This window comes from Octopus sinensis, linkage group LG1 (assembly GCF_006345805.1).
Source record: "Octopus sinensis linkage group LG1, ASM634580v1, whole genome shotgun sequence".
In the NCBI taxonomy this organism is placed as follows: Eukaryota; Metazoa; Mollusca; class Cephalopoda; order Octopoda; family Octopodidae; genus Octopus; species Octopus sinensis.
The window spans coordinates 138,514,907-138,536,549 of NC_042997.1; the positions used below are offsets into that span (position 1 = coordinate 138,514,907).

The 21,643-nt window shown below is 36.5% G+C and overlaps 1 protein-coding gene and 1 non-coding gene across 9 annotated transcripts in view; both read right to left on the reverse strand.

The window, feature by feature from the left end:
* LOC115209482 (low-density lipoprotein receptor class A domain-containing protein 4) overlaps positions 1-21,643 on the reverse strand; it is a 162,610-nt gene that overhangs the window by 68,301 nt on the left and 72,666 nt on the right. Inside the window, exon 1 of one of the 8 annotated variants that reach the window (XM_036505180.1) lies at positions 5,743-5,761. The exons of 6 other annotated variants lie outside the window; for them this stretch is intronic. Coding sequence is in view for 1 of the 2 variants with exons in the window: in XM_036505169.1 (XP_036361062.1) it covers positions 4,804-4,810 (7 nt within the window). In the remaining variant the exon portion in view is untranslated. Of the gene's footprint in view, positions 1-4,803; positions 4,826-5,742; positions 5,762-21,643 lie in introns of those variants that run through there. One more of the 8 variants, XM_036505169.1, reaches the window with a different exon arrangement.
* On the reverse strand, positions 5,292-5,410 carry LOC115219832. Its single transcript, XR_003882368.1, has one exon. It is a non-coding gene; the product is annotated as a 5S ribosomal RNA (ribosomal RNA).

A 21,643-nucleotide genomic window follows, 5' to 3' on the forward strand; every position in this document is an offset into this window, starting at 1 on the left:
AAAACACAGATAGACACTCTCAAAATACACAAACATACAGACACATGCAGATAAACACTCCAATATATAGACGGACACGTAGACGCAAATAGAGAACTCACCACTCACACAAACGTAGATACTGAATACATAGTCAAGAATGCTCATGGCAGACACACATAGATATATAAACATTAAACGACAGACACACTCACCTACATATCGCGTATACAGACACATATGCAAACAAATATACATATGTAGACAGAATAGCTTGTGCAGTTGTATCAGACAGAATCCGCACAACACATGCAAATTACACACACACACACACATACAAATATAAACGTAAACACATGCTTACAGACAGATACTATACATAGATTAAAAAAATAATACTCTCACGTAGAGACATATTGCAGACGAAGTAGCTGAACGATAAAATCAGACACATAGAACATAGTCTAGGCGCGTGAATGTACACACATACACACTCACTTACTTAAATACTGACAGCAAACCAGGGAAATTTCACATTCAGCAGAAAATGTATTTAACTTCATTGACATTTAACAAAAGGTGTAAAAACAACGGAATTCTGTGCCTAAGACTTCAGCCGGCAACTAGACATACTTAGTGTTTTATAGCAGACCACTTTAGTGTAAACCGACGCACATGCACAAATACTCTTCTACAGACTCATCATACTCAAAACATGCACATCCTTTATATAAATATAACAGAAAAAAATAAAATAAGAAACGTAAATTTAGCTGTTGCTTCCTTAATGCCAATTTCCATGACTATAATAACCGTCGTTCCGTTTTCTGAACTTTGCAGCTTTTTTCTTTTCATATTTTAAATAGTTTCGTTAAATTAAACCAAGGCAGTAGTGCTGCTTCGGTTGGGGCCTTGTAGTTTTGCTTAGTTTCAAATCTTTAGGGTTTGTCAATATCTCATCTGAAGTGCTGAAAATATTGATGAATATAATGTTTCATTCAGGCACAAGACGTAAAATTTTGGTGAAATGTTTCTAGTTGTGAGACCTAATGCTATTGAGTTCATGGATTTCCTTGTTGCTTTTCTGGTATCTAATTAAAACACGACTGGGGGCAGGTAGTCAAGATTACAGCTTCGGTTGCTTTTGACAACTTGATTTTAAGTCAGTTTGATTACGCTGTTTGCTTGTTTGTTGTTGGAGTGTGGTGGTTACGATTCCTGAAGTTGTTTAGCTACAAAAGTCAGTTCTGATCGAGTAGATCTATGATCAAAAAGCACATCTAAGTCAGAATATTCAAAATGAAAGACCTCCGGGACAAGCAGTGACACAATTTGCTGTTTTAACTCAGCAGTCTCTGACCCCAACCCCACTCACACAAAGTTATATCAACTGACTAAACCCTTACTAACTACAAAGGAACAACTGTGAAGCTTCGCCCACCTCACTGAGTTGGTCATAACCAGAACCCCCAAAGAATACTGCACATTGGAAAAAAGTTCAAGAAAGTAACAGATCCGCAGACAAGTTACACTCTCTATACGACAGGCAACAGCTTGTAGGAGTCCGCAATAACGTCTTCATATAGACAAAAGCAGAAGTACATTTGGAGCAACGGATCTTCGTTTGGTCTTTCGATCAGCACTAATCAACAACCACGACAATGAATGTTTTGGCTATGAAACTTTAAAAAAGTAATAAATGATATTCTTTTCAAAGACTGAATATTTAGTACCAAAGTATCTCTACCACAAATTAGCATTGCTTGTACACATGCCAATGAAACCTTTACATGGTCTCTGGAAATGTTAGCAATAGCAACCAAATCACGTTTGAACAATCCCAACTGTATGAAAAATGAATAAATATAGCATGGAAACTAATTCTGTAAATAGTATATGCCAGATAGGAAGATGAGAAAGCCATGGCTAGAAAGCCAGCTTCTCAGATCAATACGTCGGACGTATTACAATCTTCAACACGATTGTTTCAAATTTTGGCATAATGTCAGCAATTTTAAGGGCAAAGGATTGATTAGTCGATTGCATCGATCTCGGTATTTGACTGGTACTTAATTTCATCAAACACCGAAAGGATGAAAGGAAAAGTTCACCGCGGCAGAATCTGAACTCAGAATGTTAAGAGCCGGAAGAAATGTCGCTAAACATTTTGCCCATCACGTTAACAATTCTGTCAGCTCGCCCGTTATTCCTGAACAAAATTAAAATATGGAATATCTGGAGAGCTGGATCAGGGAGTGGCATCAAGATATAAGACCAACTGTCTATGTATCATAAGATTTGAGTACAGCTAAAACGAGACACTCAACAACAATAACTGCATGTATAGTTTTATTAGTAACATAGTAATAGACCCGTTACCAATAACTTTTTAGGCTTAATTAAAACCAGTTTCAAAATTCAGAATATTGGCGGAGGTCGGGCGTTTCCCACCCGATTCCACATTCATTTTCCCCCAAAAAAGTTTCTTTGGGTCCATATGTTTTCGATATTGGAGATAACGATTTAGCCCCCCCCTCCCCGCCCTATCCATTTTAAAAAAGTTTTCCTTTTTTCCCAGTTAAATCCACGTAGAAAAATACGGAGATTACAAATCTGGAAGAAATATATATATCTTTTATTTTGAAATTTTCTTAGAAAACATCCTGTGTCGCCCGTCCCCACCCTTCCCGCTTTTCAAAGGTACTTTCGTTTGCGCATGCGTGAATTGCTCCTGAAACAGCAGACGAAAGGCATACCAAACCCTCACTAGAACACTCGGTATGCTAGAAGTAGCCGTTAAATGTCTGGAAAATATTTTTACCTCGGCTTAACGATACCTTTGAGGGATTTTATTCGTTTTATTTTATCTAATATAAGGTTTTTAAACTCTGCTCATAACGAATTGCAAAATAAAAGTTGATCAAGTTGAGCATTGCAAATGAAAATTTCTGATGAATTTTTCTCCCCCCTAAACCTCAACTTCCCATATCTATTTCTGATTTGATGCCTTACCACAAATTATTTTACGTATTGCGTTCATATAGAAATAGCAAATAATTCATAAAGAAAATTTCATTAAATTATGCGTATTTAAACAAATTATGGAAAATTTACCCAGTCACAATTCCATTGAATTATGTTGATTTGCAACCAACATGTGTGTGTGTGAAGAGAGAGAGAAGCAATTGCCTCAATTTTAGTATTTTTACCCCTTTAAAGTACTCCAGACATCGAACAGTAATAGTCTGAGATCTAAACTACAGTCAAGTGTCCTTGATGTTGTGGGCACAATAAACAACGAACTAAACAGTAAAAATTTTTTTTAAAGAATGCACAGGACTTGCAAAAACATCTTTCTATAACACATGCAACCTTCTAAAGTTTCATTTTATTAAGTACTCGGTTAGAGAGAATTACTTTTAGTTATAAAACGTTAAGTGCAGAGTTTAGTTTTGATAAAATAACTACGAGTTACAATATTCTGAGAAGTCAGTGAAATTGTGTTAAGGGTAAGGGTCACTGCAGATACAGATTAAACAGAAACATTTTTATATGCTTTGCAGATTGTTAAGGAAACTTAAATCAAAAACTAAGGTTACCGCTATAGAAAGCAAGCCATTTAAGAAGCAAAGTAGTAAAACAGTATAGGAACCCAACAGGGTCTCGTAGTAAGTGAAAAAATAAACAGCATTTTGTCACCATATTTAAAAGTAACGTCAGAAAACAAGGTCACTGCCAGTGGTATAGAATTTAAGTTATTATGTAAATGAGCAAGCAGTAGAAAATGGGTCAGAGCAGTGACCTAATGCTAAGGGAGATACAAGAATACTAAATTTTTCATGCAAAGCCCTTTGCCGTCGGAGAGTGAGAGAGAAAGGAAACAAATCATGTTTATGGGAGCAATGAGCATATATATATATGTCCTGTACCTATATGTATGTATATATGCATAGATATAGGTATGTACATATATGTATGTATATATGCATATATATAGGTATGTACATATATGTATGTATATATGCATATATATAGGTATGTATATATGCATATATATAGGTATGTACGTATATGTATGTATATATGCATATATATAGGTATGTACGTATATGTATGTATATATGCATTATATAGGTATGTATATATGCTATATATAGGTATGTACGTATATGTAGTATATATGCATATATATAGGTATGTATATATGCATATATATAGGTATGTATATATGCATATATATAGGTATGTACGTATATGTATGTATATATGCATATATATATAGGTATGTACGTATATGTATGTATATATGCATATATATATAGGTATGTACGTATATGTATGTATATATGCATATATATATATATATATTCACTCGCATATGCATGTGAGTGTACGTGCGTCTGTGATTTGTGTAATCAATATCTATAATATATATATATATATGAATGAATATGTGTATCTATCTATCTATCTATCTATCTATCCACATAGATACAGATACGTAAACGTATACTTCAACCTTGTAAGAAAAGTGCTACCGTCCGTAATAATATTCTGCTTGTCAACATGTGCTGTGGGTGTAGGGCGTTTAACAACCTTAACTACAGAACGAAATCGAGGACATAATCGAAGTCTTCAACACTAACGAAACAATGTTATGAAGATCTATAAATCTGTACATAGAAACAGAAATATGAACATCTATTAAATGTGAAATTTCCACAGCTCCTGCGAGTCAACAAAATTTTTCTCCCCTCTCTTCGCTTGGAGAAATGTTGGAGAAGATTGGGCTGTGATAAAAACCCGAAGAATTGAAATACTTACAGGCCATCTTGCTCTTGTCATTAAAGATTTAGTTAGTTATCTATATGATACTGAAAGACAGGCATGTGTGTTTTCTGTTATTGTATTTTACAAGACTGATGTAAACTGATATACGAGACGGCTACAAACAAAATTAAGCAAAACCATATATATATATATATGAGAGAGAGAGAGAGAGATGTGTGTGTGTCTGAGTGTGTATATATGATTATGCATTATAAAATTTATAAAACGAGATGGAAAACAAACACAAGCTTAAATCACAAATCAATTAGAAGTGGCTATGTGGTAAGAAGCTTGCTTCCCAACCACATGGTTCCGGGTTCAGTCCCACTGTATGGCACCGTGTGCAAGTGTCTTCTACAATAGATTCGGGCAGACAAAAGTCTTGTGAGTGGATTTGGTAGATGGAAAGTGAAAGAATCTCGTTATTTCATCTAGTTTCAGCTCACGAGTTGTGGCCATGCTGGGGCACCGCCAATGTGCTATGCTTACCGCACCTAGGTTTCCCAAGCGGTCACCCATCTAAGTACTGACTAGGCTCGACGTTGCTTAACTTCGGTGATCAAACGAGAACCGGTGCTTTCAACGTGATATGGCCGTAAATATATATATATATATATATATATATATATATATATATATATATATGTATATATATATATAGTATATATATATATATGTGTATGTATGTATAGAATTAGTACTAGGCTTACAAAGAATAAGTCCTGGGGTCGATTTGTTCGACTAAAGGCGGTACTCCAGCATGGCCACAGTAAAAATGATTGAAACAAGAATGTGTAAGTATTGTGTGTATGTATGTATGTGTGTGTGTGTATATATATATATATTATATATATATATATATATATATATATATATATATTCATGTATGTATCTATGTAATTGTGTATATATACATAGAGCTTATATACTTACCATACACTCTTTAAACACAATTCAAATCTTAACGTCTCCTCGTCTGCAATTGTTTTTTACTCTGCATAACTAAACTCATTTACTATTATCACCCTTCCCTATCTCTTCGTTTTCGTCACTCTGGTCATTGACCTCTTATTAACGCCTTTTTTTTCTCGTCTGGTTAACCCCCTCCTAACCATTACCTCTCATCCGAACCCCCTCCTTCCATTATTTAAACCTTTATGCTCAGTGCTTACCATAAACATTAAAATGTCAGTACTCTGATCTCCGCATGGCATACAAACTTTAGCTAAATTTGCCAATTTTAACTAAATGACTTATACTGACGCAAACCACCAGTAGTTTCCTCGGACTCTAGTTGTTGAACAAACGACCAAAAAGCAATCCAAATCTAAGAACAGACTACATTATCTGTGTCTTTATAAAGATGGCTGTTAGTTTGTTGAAGGAGATTTGCTTGCTATTTCTAGCAGATCAAGATGAAACGTAGAGCCTCCCTCATTGAGGCTATTGAATTGTAAAGAGTTCTGATCAGGACAATTTCAGTTCAGGTATTAATTAGCACGTAATATGCAGATGATTTGTTTGTAACCAGACTTTAACTGAAGCAGAGTTACTCCTTTTGTACCTGAAACTGACCCAAGCACATCAGATACAAACATCCAGTTTTTAAGCCATCAAACTTGAAACCTTACCTCCAAATTTCATGTTTATCTATGATGAAAATACTACCTTAATACCTTAATGGTGATAAATTTAATATGCCTTCATTATTTTCAAAATTAATTGAAATAAATGCAGTATGTTTCAATTAAAATATGGTAACGAAAGGGTTGCACAAAGTTATAAACATATACAATGCCATCCGATCGACAGTGTTTAAACTGGAAACTATAGAGCTGTACATATTTGCACTTCAGGCGGCGAGCTGGTAGAAACGTTAGCATGCTGGGCGAAATGCTTAGCCGTATTTCTGAGTTCAAATTCCGCCGAGGTCGACTTTGCCTTTCATCCTTTCGGGGTCGGTTAAATAAGTACCAATTACGCACTGGGGTCGTAATAATCGACTTAATCCGTTTGTCGGTCCTTGTTTGTCCCCTCTGAGTTTAGCCCCTTGTGGGTAGTAAAGAAATAGGTATATTTGCACTTCAGATGTGTCAGAGCCCCAAACAAGGTAAGACAGCCCACCCAAAACAACCCATTTTTAAAAATCGTTTTTTTTTTTGGTTTGTTTAAATGCTTTATAAAGTGGAATAAAGTTTAAGAAGAAATAAAAATGGAAAGAAAAGGAAAATGAGTGAAAATTATATTCAGTTATAATTAAATATCAAGGATGAAAGTTACAATTATTGGATGCTATAAGCAAATGTGTGTGTGAGTGTGTAGATTGTTCACTAGGTCATTATTCTGGGTTTCTTGGTTGTGTGCATTTTGTTCAAGCAACAATAACTGGATATCTGTTGCCTCAGTAAAATGCATGCAAACAAGAAACTTAGGTGGCAGTGGGAATCATGAACTTTGAATGAATAAGAAAACTCTAACCTATTATATATGTATTCATCACTTTTGCTCCTGCATGCACAACTAGTGTGTGTGTTTAACTGTTTAGCATTTAAACTTGTCATATTTGGCCCCAATTTTCTATTTGTTTTATGTTCAAAACAAGCCAGATCCAACCTCTCACTCCTACCCTGCAGTGTCATTGTAGGGTAGATGTGAAAAACCTTGAAGCTACAAGAAAAGGCTAAAGTGTTTTATACATAAGGGCATGAATGGTATGGTAGAAAGTTTTGTTTTCTAACTACATGGTTCAGGGTTCAGTCCCACTGCACAGCATGTTGTGCAAGTGTCATCTACTATAACATCAGACCAACCAAAGCCTTGTGAATGGAAGAAGTGTGTTATGCATGTATGTATGTGTGTGTGTGTGTGTGTGTGTGTGTGTTTGTCCCCTACCACTGCTTGACAACTGGTGTTGGTGTGTTTACATTCTCATTATTTAGCTTTTCAGCAAAAGGGAGTGATAAAATAAGTACCAGGATTTAAAAAAAAATAACCTCTTCAAAGAGGTGCCCCAGCATGGCCACAGTCCAATGACTGAAACAAGATATATGTATGTATAAATGAATATATATATATAATGTGTCAGACTTATGCCTAATTTTTAGTCGTAAAATTTAAGCCATAGGAATAATTCAACATGTACTGTTCTACATCAAACAAAAAAAAACAAACAAACAAGCAAACAAAAAATACAGAAAAAGTAAAATAAATGAAGATGTCATTGATGAAAAAGTGCACCTGAAGTGATGTGGGTTTATTTGTCATCAATAACAATGGAAAGAAAGGTAGGCAGTAAGTTTCTCAACAGGTTGATAAACAAGGAATAAGAGTGGCATTGCAGTATTTTCATTGAGAGACTACTCTACCAGAGTGGTGGAATATGTTCATTGAGAGAATACTCCACCGGAGTGGTGGAGCATGTTCATTGAGAGAATACTCCACTGGAGTGGTGGAGCATGTTCATTGAGAGAATACTCCACCGGAGTGGTGGAGCATGTTCATTGAGAGAATACTCCACCGGAGTGGTGGAGCATGTTCATTGAGAGAATACTCCACCATAGTGGAGGCCAGCTATAAACATTAAATAAATGAATGTTGGTATATATTATGACGGTTGATATTGTAATAAAATTGGATGGGAACTACAGTTCAACCAGGCAGATGAAAATGCTTTAGAAAACTTATCCTGGTTTCTTGCTTTGTATGAAAAGTAGACTGAATGAGTTATATTTATATGTAACATTGTATTGGTATGAAGGTGCTTAGGGTACTGCATTCTCAATAGAATAAGTACTGGACTTAAAAAAGACAATTCATTCAGCTAAACTCTTCAAGGTGTTGACCCAGCATTGCCACTGTCCATTGACTGAAACAAGTATAAGATTAGATAGATAGATATAAGGCTGGTAGGGGCATCTTGAGGAAGAAATTGAGCAAGAGGCTCAATTCTGCACAAAGATGAGATTTTCTGACTGAACATGAAAAATCCATTTTCTGTGAAATTAATTCTTAAATTGAAAAAATTACCTTCTCTTTCAAAGCCACTAACAATACATACGTTACCAACGTCGCTTCACTGGCACCTGTGCTGGTGGCATGTGTAAAAGGATTCGAGCGAGGTCATTGCCAGTACCGCCTGACTGGCCCCTATGCCGGTGGCATGTAAAAAGCACCCGCTACACTCTCGGAGTGGTTGGCGTTAGGAAGGGCATCCAGCTGTAGAAACTCTGCCAGATCAAGACTGGAGTCTGGTGCAGCCATCTGGTTCGCCAGCCCTCATTTAAAAATCGTCCAACCCATGCTAGCATGGAAAGCAGACGTTAAATAATGATGATGATGATGATGATATATGTTTGTGTGTACTCACGCACCATTGCTCAACCCTTTAGCATTCAGATTACTCTGTCAAATGTAATGCTTATTTATTTGCATTATTTTGAATTGATCATGTAGTATCTTACAGCTTCAGGATTTCAGTAATGTTATTTGTTTACTTTTAGAATTAGTGTATGGTTGATAGGAAAGGTTGGATTTGGCTAGTTTAAACATAAAACACGTAGAATATTTGGGCCGGATTATGGTCAGTTTGAATGGCAAAGGGTTGATGCTACCCTTTTTTCATTAAACATGTGGTCATATATTCATGTTACATCGAAACTGTTACATATTTTCAATATGCTTGTCATAGCTAAATTTTTCCAGGGAAATAACTTAAGTGGGCCAGTGGCATGATTTCAGATAACTCAGGTAGGTGGTGATGTACTGAATTATGTATATATAACAAAAAAAATCCACCATGAGTTGATATTTTCTCCCATCTAGAAGAAAGATATCCCAATTTACCTTGTAAAGATTGTTAGCAGCTCTCCAAGAGGAGATAATGTTTTTTGTTAAAAATCAACAATTAATTTCACAGAAAACTGAATTTTCATAGTTACTGCGAAAAAAATCTGATCTTTATTGATAGGTAATGTGACAGCTACAGTTGTGTCAGATGGCACATGGGTACTGCTGGTAACATGTAGTCTATTACAACTTGCTGCATAGATCAGCAATGACTAAAGCAGGTACCCCACTCTGCCAGGCTTGCCTGTGAAGAGGGTTGCTAGAAATGCAGGATAAAAACACTACTCGTCAAAAGAATATATGAACCCCATCATTGGAGTCAATTACTCTTAAACCACAGTATAGGAACTTAGGACATTTGAAATAGTAACCACAAGTGTAATGGGTAGAACTGTTTACACGTCTGACTTTGTGCGGACGTCCTAGTATGCAGTCCTGCAAATTATATTCATCTAGATGGCCGCACTGATGATCTACGTACATTTATGTAAGTAAAATTATGTAATATGTTAATAGTGAAACATGTATGCGAATAATCCATATTTTTATTGCTTGATTACGTTTTGGTTGTTTTGCTAAATTTTTCTTGAGAACATTTCTTAGTGGTAAGACCATAGCGGATCTATTTCTAGCATAAGGGTGTCCACATAGTGCTTTTCCTCTAATATGTATATAATACAATTTTACTGAACCTTCAGTTTTTTTATATGCTAAACCTCTGGTGTGAAATTGATGTTAATTAAATTAATATCTAATTTCTCACCCTCATTTTAAATTTAAATATATATATATATATATGTATGTATGTATGTATATCACCTTGGTTACCTTAACCGACCAGTCCGTTGGGCGTCAATTTGACACCATATATAATGAATATATATATATGTTTTCCAGGTACCAAATATAATCAGAAGGCCTTGGTCGACCTGAAGCAATAGGAGAAAACACTTGCCCAAGGAGCCATGCTGTGGGACCAAACCCAGAAGTATGTGTTTATGCACACACACACACACACACACACAGGGAGTGAAGTAGCTATGAAAGCCATGTATACACATATAGATGTGGAGCGGAGAAGTTATGAAAGCCATGCACATGCATATTGTATGGATTTGGAGCGAAGCAGTTTGAAAAACATATTCTGTGTGCAATCACATATACACATGTACATGCAGTACATGTGTACAGCTGCCATGCCCTGCAATTTCTTAATCAGTTGGTAATATTGGTTATAAAATATGAAACATTGGTGAGTAATTTTCTGGGTGACATAACTGCTAATGCTGCTGTTAGCGATGTCAGGGGTGTGGGTGTTGTGGCTGGATAGTGTAGTAAGAGAGTGGAAGTGTGTGTGTGGCAGGAGAGAGAGAGAAAGAGAGAATAGTGTAGTAATGGTAGAGTTTGCAATGACAGTGATGTTTGCAGTGGTGGTATTGATGATGATGATGATGATGGTTGGGTGTTGTAGTAATGATATTAGCTATAGTAACATTATCATCACCATCACTAATACCATCACCAATAGCAACAGAAACATCAGTGAAATTCCTGCAAGAAGCCACATTACTGACACAGACAGACATGACTAACTGACAAGTGGAGTTAATGCAGGAAGCCAGTATAGTCTCTTACCTCCTTTGTTTGTTTGTTTGTGTGTTTGTCTCTCTCCCTTCCTCCCTCCACACACACACGCATACACATGCATGCATACATTCACATGAACAAAAACGACCAATAGATGGGGAATGGGGGGTCCTTGAAAGCAGGTAAAACATTCTAAGCTAAGAGATAGACAAAATACATTTATTTAATGAATGGATATATATATATATATATATATATATATTCTTTTACTCTTTTACTTGTTTCAGCCATTTGACTGTGGTCATGCTGGAGCACCGCCTTTAGTCGAGCAAATCGACTCCCGGACTTATTTTTTGTGAGCCAAGTACTTATTCTATTGGTCTCTTTTGCCGAACTGCTAAGTTTTGGCGATGTAAGCACACCAGCATCGGTTGTCAAGCAATGTTGGGGGGACAAACACAGACACACAAACATATACACACACACATATATATATACATATATACGACAGGCTTCTTTCAGTTTCCGTCTACCAAATCAACTCACAAGGCTTTGGTCGACCCGAGGCTATAGTAGAAGACACTTGCCCAAGGTGCCACGCAGTGGGACTGAACCTGGAACCATGTGGTTGGTAAAGAAGCTACTTACCACACAGCCACTCCTATGCCTATATATATATATTCTTTATTTCACTTGTTCTAGTCATTTGACTGTAGCCATGCTGGAGCACCACCTTAACGAGTTAATCAACCTCAAAACTTACTCTTTGTAAGCCAACTACTTATTCTATCAGTCTCTTTTGCTGAACCGCTAAGTTACAGGGGATGTAAACACACTAATATTGGTTGTCAAGTGATGGTGGGGAGGACAAACACAGATACAAAAAAGCTCACACATAAATATATACATACATATACACACACACACACACACATATATATCTGTGTGTGTGTATGTGTGTGGGTGGGTCTCTGTTGTAGCTGGAACAAGGAAGATATGTTTTTGTATGTCTCCTGTCTTAGCTTGATTTACGTGTTCGCCACCACAACCTTGTTTGTGTTTGTGTTAGCAATTTTGACCCTCCACAAAATCCCAAATCTTATTTAATTTGCTTTGCGGGAGCAACTGTTTTATAAAAAGTGCATATTGTTGTTAAATGCTTGAAATATGAGACTAGAAAAACAGCCAACAACTGATGAAGGATCGTTCTTTATGTTGTCTGTTTTGTTTTCCATTTGTGTCCTTTGTTGTTTAAAAGAATAGTTCATATTCCATGTACTCATGCTTCATATTTTTTTGTTGTACACATTTCATGACATTCAGTGCCCACATCTGCATATATGTATAGATGTAAGTATGTACATATACGTATGCATATATGCATATATATATATGCATATATATATATATATATATATATATATTATATATATATATATATATATATATGCTATATATATATATGCATATATATATATATATATATATATATAAGTATGTACATATACGTATGCATATATGCATATATATATATGCATATATATATATATATATATATATATATATATATATATATATATATATATATATATTTATGATGGGTTCCTTTCAGTTTGTGTCTAGCAAATCCACTCACAAAGCTTTGTTTGGCCTGAGGTTGTAATAGAAGACACTTGCCCACATAGTAAGACTGAACCCAGAACTATGTGGCTGGGAAGCAAGCTTCTTACCACACAGCCATGATTGTGTATATATACATATTATATATATATATGTCTATCGGTTGGTCTGTCTGTCTGTCTGTCTATCTATCTATCTATCTATACACAGGGTGTGATGGGTAAATTGTTGCCATTTTATATTTTTATTTCACGCATTGTTTTTCATTTTCGACTGCACAGCATGGTGGGGTCGGTTGGGCACTGTTTGTGAGAAAAAGAGCACTATGATGCAATTCACTGTGCCAGAAATTTGGAAACAATATGCTGTACTTCTTGGCATTTGCACTGGAAGCTCCAATACAAACAGTTTAGAGTGTTTGGGTTTCAAACTGAGGAGATATACCAAGTGTGATAAAAATTAAATATCCAGTCAACATCATAGTGTTTGGTGTGATCACTAGTGATGGTGATGTTATGCCTCCATTCATCTCCCCACATAGACTCACACTCATCACAGAGGCCTAACAGCAAGTGACTAGAGGAGGTAGTGTTGCCCTGGGTCAAGAGGGTGGTTGCTGGAAGACCCTATGTCTGGCAACAGGACTCTACACCATGCCACACAAGCAGGAGAACCCAGTCATGACTGTCAGACAATTTTTGTGACCACAACATCTGGCCACCTAACTCCTCAGACTGCAACCCTCTTGATTATTATGTGTGGGGCACAGTTGAGTGAAAGACCAACAAAATTCCTTCTAGCAGCAAAGATGAACTGACTTAAACAAGGAGACCCTCACCAACTTAAACAAGGAGACTGTCTAGAAGAGTCACAGGAGATTCCAAAGTTGTTTGGAGGTTGTGGTTGAAGCCAATGGGGGTCTTAATGAATAAATTTACTCTTTAGTATTTCAGGATATATGTAATTTTGGTAAATATATCTGTTAAAATGAGATGTCAGTTTATTCACTGTACCCTGTATATATGTGTATATATATTTATATATATACATACCCATCATGACAACCCACACACCAATGAGTATCTCCTTGGTATTTTAACACTTTATCATTCAGATTTCTTTATGAAATGTAATTTTTATTTATTCACCTTGTTTGGAATTAATCAAGCATTATCTTGTAGCTTCAAGGTGTCAATGGTGTATTAGCATATCTTTATAATGACGTAGGATAGGCACAGAATGTTAGATCTGGTCAGTTTTAGCATAATAAAACAGGTAGAATATTTACATTGGATGTGGCTGGATCGAATGCTAGAGGGTTAGACATATGAAGCTGTATGAATGAACAAAAATCAAGACATGGATTTCTGTGTAATTGATCACTGAGATGAATCTCACCCTTCCATCTGTTGGAAAGTATTTAGCAAATCCTCTGGGATGGGATCTACACGAGATAAACAACCATCTTAAATAGAGAAATTTAACTTTGGTTAGCTTAATGCAGTGAAATCAGAACAAACCACCAACCTTTAAAAGGCCCTAACAACTTATATTTTTTTCATAAGGTATTTACAAGGACAATAGTACAACACAATGCTTATCAACTTCATTTAAAGCCTACTTTTCCATGCTTGCATGGATCAGACGAAATTTGTTGGGGTAGATTTCCTATAGCTGGATGCCATTTGTTGCCAACTATTACCTGTTTTCAAGCTAAGTATCTTTTTCTCATAGCTAGACACTTCTTTCATGGAAGAGTGAAAATAAACAACCTTACTCGTATGATGATGGTGCCCATTTAGAACAGTCATGGTAGACACACACACACACACACACACACATACACATGCAGGAAATGGCATTGGACATTTTGGTGACCTTCTGCTTTTGCATTAAGTCATGGAGCAACTATATTCATGAGCATGCAAACCATACCAGTACTCAACACCTTGCCTCAGCTTGTCTCTGGATCATATCAATATGGTGAAAAGGGTCTATGAGGTGTCGAGCAAGACTTATTGGAACTGGAATTTTGCACAGGCATTGACACTTGAGTGCACTATGTTCTTAATTGCTACTGATGGCCTTCCTCAATCACAAGTGGACAGCCATCACATATATGTCTGTGTGTGTGTGTTTGTGTGATGAGCTTCTTTCAGTTTTTCAGTTTCCATCTACCAAATCTATTCACAAGGTTTTGGTCGGCCCAGGGGTATAGTATGAGACATTTGCCCAAGGTGCTACACAGTGGGACTGAACCTGAAACCATGTGGTTGGGAAACAAATGCCTTATCATCTAGTCATGCCTGCACCTATATGTTGGCTTCCTCTTTAAATGTACCAAGGTTATCACACTGTTCTCACACTGGTACCATTTTTCACACAGTTCTGTTTGCTAGTATACATATTTCTTTACTACCCACAAAGGGCTACACACAGAGGGGACAAACAATTTGCTAGTATACAGTTGAACCCTTGCTATCACTGTTATTAATTACACTGTCCTAGCATTGCTTTGGAAAACAAGTTTGTGCTTCTCTTCTCAGAGAAATTTCCAAGAAGACTTTCCAATACTTGTGTGCATACGCTTTTAAAATAGATAGATAGAAACAAACAGAATGAATGCTGCAGAAGTATCCAATTAGTGTCAATGAAGATGTCAGAAATCAATGTTGACAGCGACAGTGACAATAACAACCATAATAATAATGCTAGTGAGAATGATAATGATGATGATTGTGTCGATCCTCACAATGAGCAATGACAATTCCATATTCTATAGTGATATCTTAACACATAAAGTGTCTGTCTGAAATCATCAAATAAACACTGATATTGATATAGAATATAAAGTCTGAAAAGTAGTAAAAGGAGTGAATTTGAAGTATATATTAAGAAAAAGAGAAAATGGAAAACAAATTATTTTAAATGGGCCAATAAGTGGCATCCCAATGTGGTCCCTCGACTTGCTAAAAATAGCAAGTGAATTTATGTTATATCACTTTGTATCATCCGTGTATAATCATTAGCTATGTGTATTTATTTGCTGTTATAGTAAGGAAGTAAAATCAAAGTGAGAGGAAAGATGATGTGTTTGTTTGTCCTACGTGACTGGAGTAGTAAACAGAAAAAAAAATTAAAAGGGGTGAAACAATTAAATGAGAGTGGGTTGCAGTAAGAGGTGTAAAAACAATCAGAGTGGCAGAAAATACCTTTGTAGAGTAATTTATAATTTAACAAGGGGACACAAATTATCTTTGTTATATATGCATGTTCACGCACATATGCATGTTTATGTATGTATATAAATAGGCATGGTTATGTGGTAAGAAGTTCGCTTCACAACCACATGGTTCTGGGATCAGTTCCACAGTGTGGCAACCTTGGGCTGACTAAAGTCTTGTGAGTGGATTTGGTACATGGAAACTGTAAGAAATTTTCAGTATACATGTGTGTGTGTCTTTGTTTGTTCCCCACCACCATTTGACAACTGGTGTTGATGTGTTTCCATCTCTATAATTTAGCAGTTAAAAAAAACAACAAAAAACAGACAGAATAGTACTAAGCTTAGGTTGCTCATCTGATTAAATTATTTGAGGCAGTGTTCTAGCATGGCAACAGTCTAATAGCTAAAGGCACAAAATTGTAATAATCTTTTGGACGTTGACTGATGAAGAATTAGCTACAAATTTTCTGTTTGCTATGTTTTTGTGAAATTTTCCGTTTGTTGTGTTTTTGTTAAAAATCCATAAATCAGAAAAACTATGCACTCGTATATTTTCAATAGAGTCACCATATTTTTTCCATACCTACCAATGCTGAAGAGCCCACGGTGTTAGTTAACTGACCTGTTATTTGATATCCAGTTATCTAATACTTAGTGAGAAACAAATTGGTAACATTGACTGAAATATATACATACTTTTTCTACTGAAAGCCATTTTCACTAATCAATGAAAATATGGTAATTTCTAATAGTAAGGGTACACTAGTCTGGAATAATAAAAAAAGCACAATTGGGTGGGAGATACATTGGATAGTGTCTTCTTTGATATACAAAGGAAGTGGATGCTCAATGCTCATGGTTGGGGCAATTATGAATCAATGTTCAACAATGATCTGAATCTCAACAACAGAACAGAAAAAAGTCCAGAAATCTAACCAGAAATGTAAGTACAATACTTCATCAAAAGCTAAAACCATATTTTTCTTGTTGGGATGGCCTGTCTGAATTCTTTGTACCATTATCTCAAAAGACTTGAATAGGTATATTACCATCTTGAATGTGACATTTATTGCATTTGAGCCTCACATGCAGTGCTAGAAACATTTCTGATTAGAGAGCAACAACTCTTCACAGAGAGACTCATCAATTCACAGTGAAAAACTCTTGACTGACTAACTCTGAACAAATCTTGCTTATCGCATGGTAATCACCTCAACAATCTACAGTATTTTAGCCACCAGTAGTAAGCCATCTGTCTTTATGCCTGCTCCCATGCAGCTGGAGGCAAGAATTCTGTGGCATCTGATCAACATAGTAACAACAACAACAGCAACAACAACCTCCTGTCATTACATCAGCTGCTGTTCATTGTATCATGTTGTTTTGCCATGTTGTTTATTTCTTTTTCTTTTTTACATTTGTTTTTTTTTGTTATTGTTAGTTTTTTGCAACTGAGAGTAAGAGCTTTGATATTCCTTGCAGCTGTCTTCCTTTGGCATATGACTAGTTGCTGTTTAATGCAGAGTTCAGTATTTAATAGACAAGAGCATTTTTTCCTTTTTTTTTATTATTTTTATTTCAGAAGTCATTGACTTCCAGATTACACAGAAAACTCAACTTTTATTATCAGAACTGTAAAGAAAGTTATATATAAAGAACCGAGAGGTTGACAATATTTTAACTTAATCTAAAATTAGAAGATATATGATCCAACAAGGAAAGTCTTTATAACTTGCCTGATCTGCCCAAACAGCAACTAAATCTCCTAAAGATTACACCCAACCATCTTACAAAAAAAAAAAAAAAAAAAAAAAGTAAAAAATGAAGGATTAGATAATATAGTCCTGGATATACAAAAAGGAATAGTAAAAGCTGGCACACCTTTGATTTGAGGTCTACTCAAAGATGGTCAACTTGGGGTATATCAAGTATTCATCTTGGACTATATAAAATTAGGTGGCACTTTCTAATAACCTTCACACCTAATTTTAATCAGAATCACCCAATATATACATGTTTCCCATAGTAATGTGTGTAACTGTAAATGTCTCGTAAGCCCTTGGAGGGCTTTTAGCCTTTTAGCATGAAAACTAACCGTTTCCAGCCCCAAATTTTCTGTTTTATAGTCAAACTAGCCAGATCTGGCCTCTCACACCTACTCAACAATGTCAATGTAAAATTATCCAGTCACATCATTGAAATCTCACAAGGCTTTGGTCATCCTGAGGCTATAGTAGAAGACACTTGCCCAAAGTGCCATGCTGTGGAACTGAACCTGGAACCATGTGGTTGGAGAGCAAGCTTCTCACCACATGAAACTAGAACTGTTGATACAAAGCTACAAGATAATGCATGATTAATTCAAATCAATGTAAATAAATAAGTATTACATTTGACAGAGTAATCTGAATGCTAAAGGGTTAAGGGCAAGAACTCAGATCTAGTTTCATGGTATTAAGAGATTGAGAGATAAAAATCTCTCTTTGGATAGGGCACTAGACTTATGATGACAGATGGATGACATTCTCAGAAGATCAGGTACCTAAGTGGACAGATATAGGATTAATGATGTGCTTAAAATTATGTGTCATGTACAAAATACACAGTGAAATGCTGGTAATCCAGTATCAATTCCACTCAACTCTTTCACTTCTAGTCTATAATATAAAACATGTATAGGTGTTGAAAGTGTGTGACCTAGTAGTTAGAATGTAGGGGTTCACAACCATAAAGTTGTGTGTTTAATCCCTGGACTGAGTGGTACATTGTGTCCTTGAGCAAGGCACTTCATTTCCTGTTGCTTCAGTTGACTCAGCTGAAAAATGAGAACCAGCTTAGTGTTGGTGTAACCCCTTTCCGGGTAGCTGTTCTATCACAGATATACTACTGGATCAAACCAAAAGGTGGGAATGTCGAGAGAATGTCTGGGAAAACAATTAGCCAAAACATGATATATGTTACCAAGTTATGCTCACTTGCAGATTGATGGGGTTGGCTCGGTTAGATATAAAAGTAAGTTATTTTTAAGTACAGTCCAAGTATTGATTTTGATTCCCAGTTGAATTTATTTCACTTGTATTGCAAGAACCCTTGAAAGAGGCACAGGGCCTGAAATTTAGGACAAGGAAGTTAGTTGATAACATTGTCACTTGTTCTATGTCTCCAGGATAGGGTATTCGATGGGATCCAAACTGAGATATATATGGTATGAAGGACAGGTCGTTGCCCATGAAGCATGTTCCCTCTTCTCCATGTGGATCCAAAGGAATAGCATGGCTGCCACAGTCAGAGCAGACCAGTGCCTAAGAAGCAGTTTCTCAAAACACTGGAATTCCTGAACTAGGGCCCTGCAACTGGATGCAGCTTGAAATTTCTTTCAAGACATTGCCACTAATACTGCCAAATAACCTCCTATGGTGGGGCTATTACAGAATGATAAGCATTTACTCGAAAGCTAATCTACAGAAAAATAATGCTTCTTCAATCTCAGGAATTTAGAAGAACTGAAAAATAAAATTTCAAAGAATACAAAACAATAAATATGAGAAAGAATAAATTTATCTGCAGAAGCACACTAACATGTATCTTTTATCAGTTACATGTTTCAGTCATTAAACTACAGCCATGCTGGGGCACTGCCTCGAATTTTTAGCTGAATGAATTGACCCCAGTATTTCTTTTTTAAATCTGGTACTTATTCCATTGGTCTTTTGCTGAACTGCTAAGTTACAAGGATGTAAACACACCAACACTGGTTGTCAAGCAGTAGTGGAGGGACAAACACAGATATACATACACATACATATATACACATATATACAGCAGGCTTCTTTCAGTTTCTGTCTACCAAATCGACTCACAAGGCTTTGGTCAGCCTGAGGTAGAAGACACTTGCTCAGGGTGCCATGTTGTGGAACTGAACTCGGAACCATGTGGTTGGAAAGCAAGCTTCTCACCACATGAGACTAGAATTGTTGATTAAGCAAAAACACAATGTTGTCATGGCAGCTTGATTTGAAGTTGTCTTAATGACAGATAATTCAACTTACAACCTTCACAGGTTCAGATGTTTTCCCTGTGCGCGTGTGTGTGCATGTGTGTGTGATACAACATGATGGTGCAATTCTTATGACCTTATCCCCGACGCTACATCAGACAAAGTCATTGAGCAAAACAGTGAACATGACAATATAATGTAGTTTTGCTTGCTGTATCAGCACAGCATAAATATTAGACGGAGAAACTGTCAAGATGACCGGGTCACTAAACAAGATAACAAATGCTTGACTGTCTGGCAGATGATAGTGTTGCAAAGTTGTTACAAACAAATTAAATGATGGAACAAATCTATCAAGGCCAAAAGATATTTTAATTGGAGAAGAGAAAGTTGAAGTGAGAGTAAACAGACAGAAACTGTGCTGAAACTTGTGTGCATATGTGTTTATGTCCACATAAATTGGTGCACCAAGTTATCTCTCTTTATGCACCCCACCCCCACTGTGGAGGCACATGGCCTAGTGGTTAGAGCAACGGACTCACGGTCAAGGGATCGCGGGTTCAAATTGCAGACTGGGCAATGTGTGTGTTTATGAGCGAAACACCTAAGCTCCACGTGGCTCCGGCAAAATGTAATGGCGAACTTCTGCTGACTCTTTCGCCACAACTTTCTCTCACTCTTTCCTCCTGCATCTTGCAGTTCATCTGCGACGGACTGGCGTCCTGTCCAGGTGGGGAACCTATACACCAAGGAAACCGGGAAACTGGCCCTTATGAGCCAGGCATGGCTTGAGAAGGAACAAACACCCCGCCCCCACTAGAAAATAAACTTTAAAGTGTTACCCCCATAGTCTAGTGACTGAAACCATCACCAGGATTTAAGGCTGAAATGGGTTAGACAGTTTGACAGGACCCAGCAAGCCAAAGAACTGCATTGAACTCCATTGTCAAGCTTTGATATGGTTTCTACAGCTGGATGTCCTTGTTAACACCAACCACTTTACAGTAAGCACTGGAAGCATTTTTTTTTTTTGTAGTGGTGAGGTTAATTTTTCTGTTCATCCTTAATGATTGCTATTAAATAAAGTAACAGTCAAGTATTGGGGCTGATGTAATCAACTCTATTCCACCTCCACGTTTGTGATTGTATGCCTAATTTAGAAACAACTATATACAAAGCATTCTGTATAAGTAAAAATTTTCATGCATCTTGAACTGCATTATCCAATATGTCTTCACGCCCCCCCTTTTTTTTTTAAGACAATAAGGTGTCCCCTCATTGATTCACATTGGGTAAGTAGAATGATTATATGTTTCTTTGTTGACCTACAGTTTTCTTGTTTTAATATTCTGTAGGAGTGGCTGTGTGGTAAGTAACTTGCTTACCAACCACATGGTTCCGGGTTCAGTCTCACCGCGTAGGACTTTGGGGAAGTGTCTTCTACTATAGCCTCAGGCCGACCAAAGCCTTGTGAGTGGATTTGGTAGACGGAAACTGAAAGAAGCCCGTCGTATATATGTATATGTGTGTGTGTGTTTTCCCTCCAACATCGCTTGACA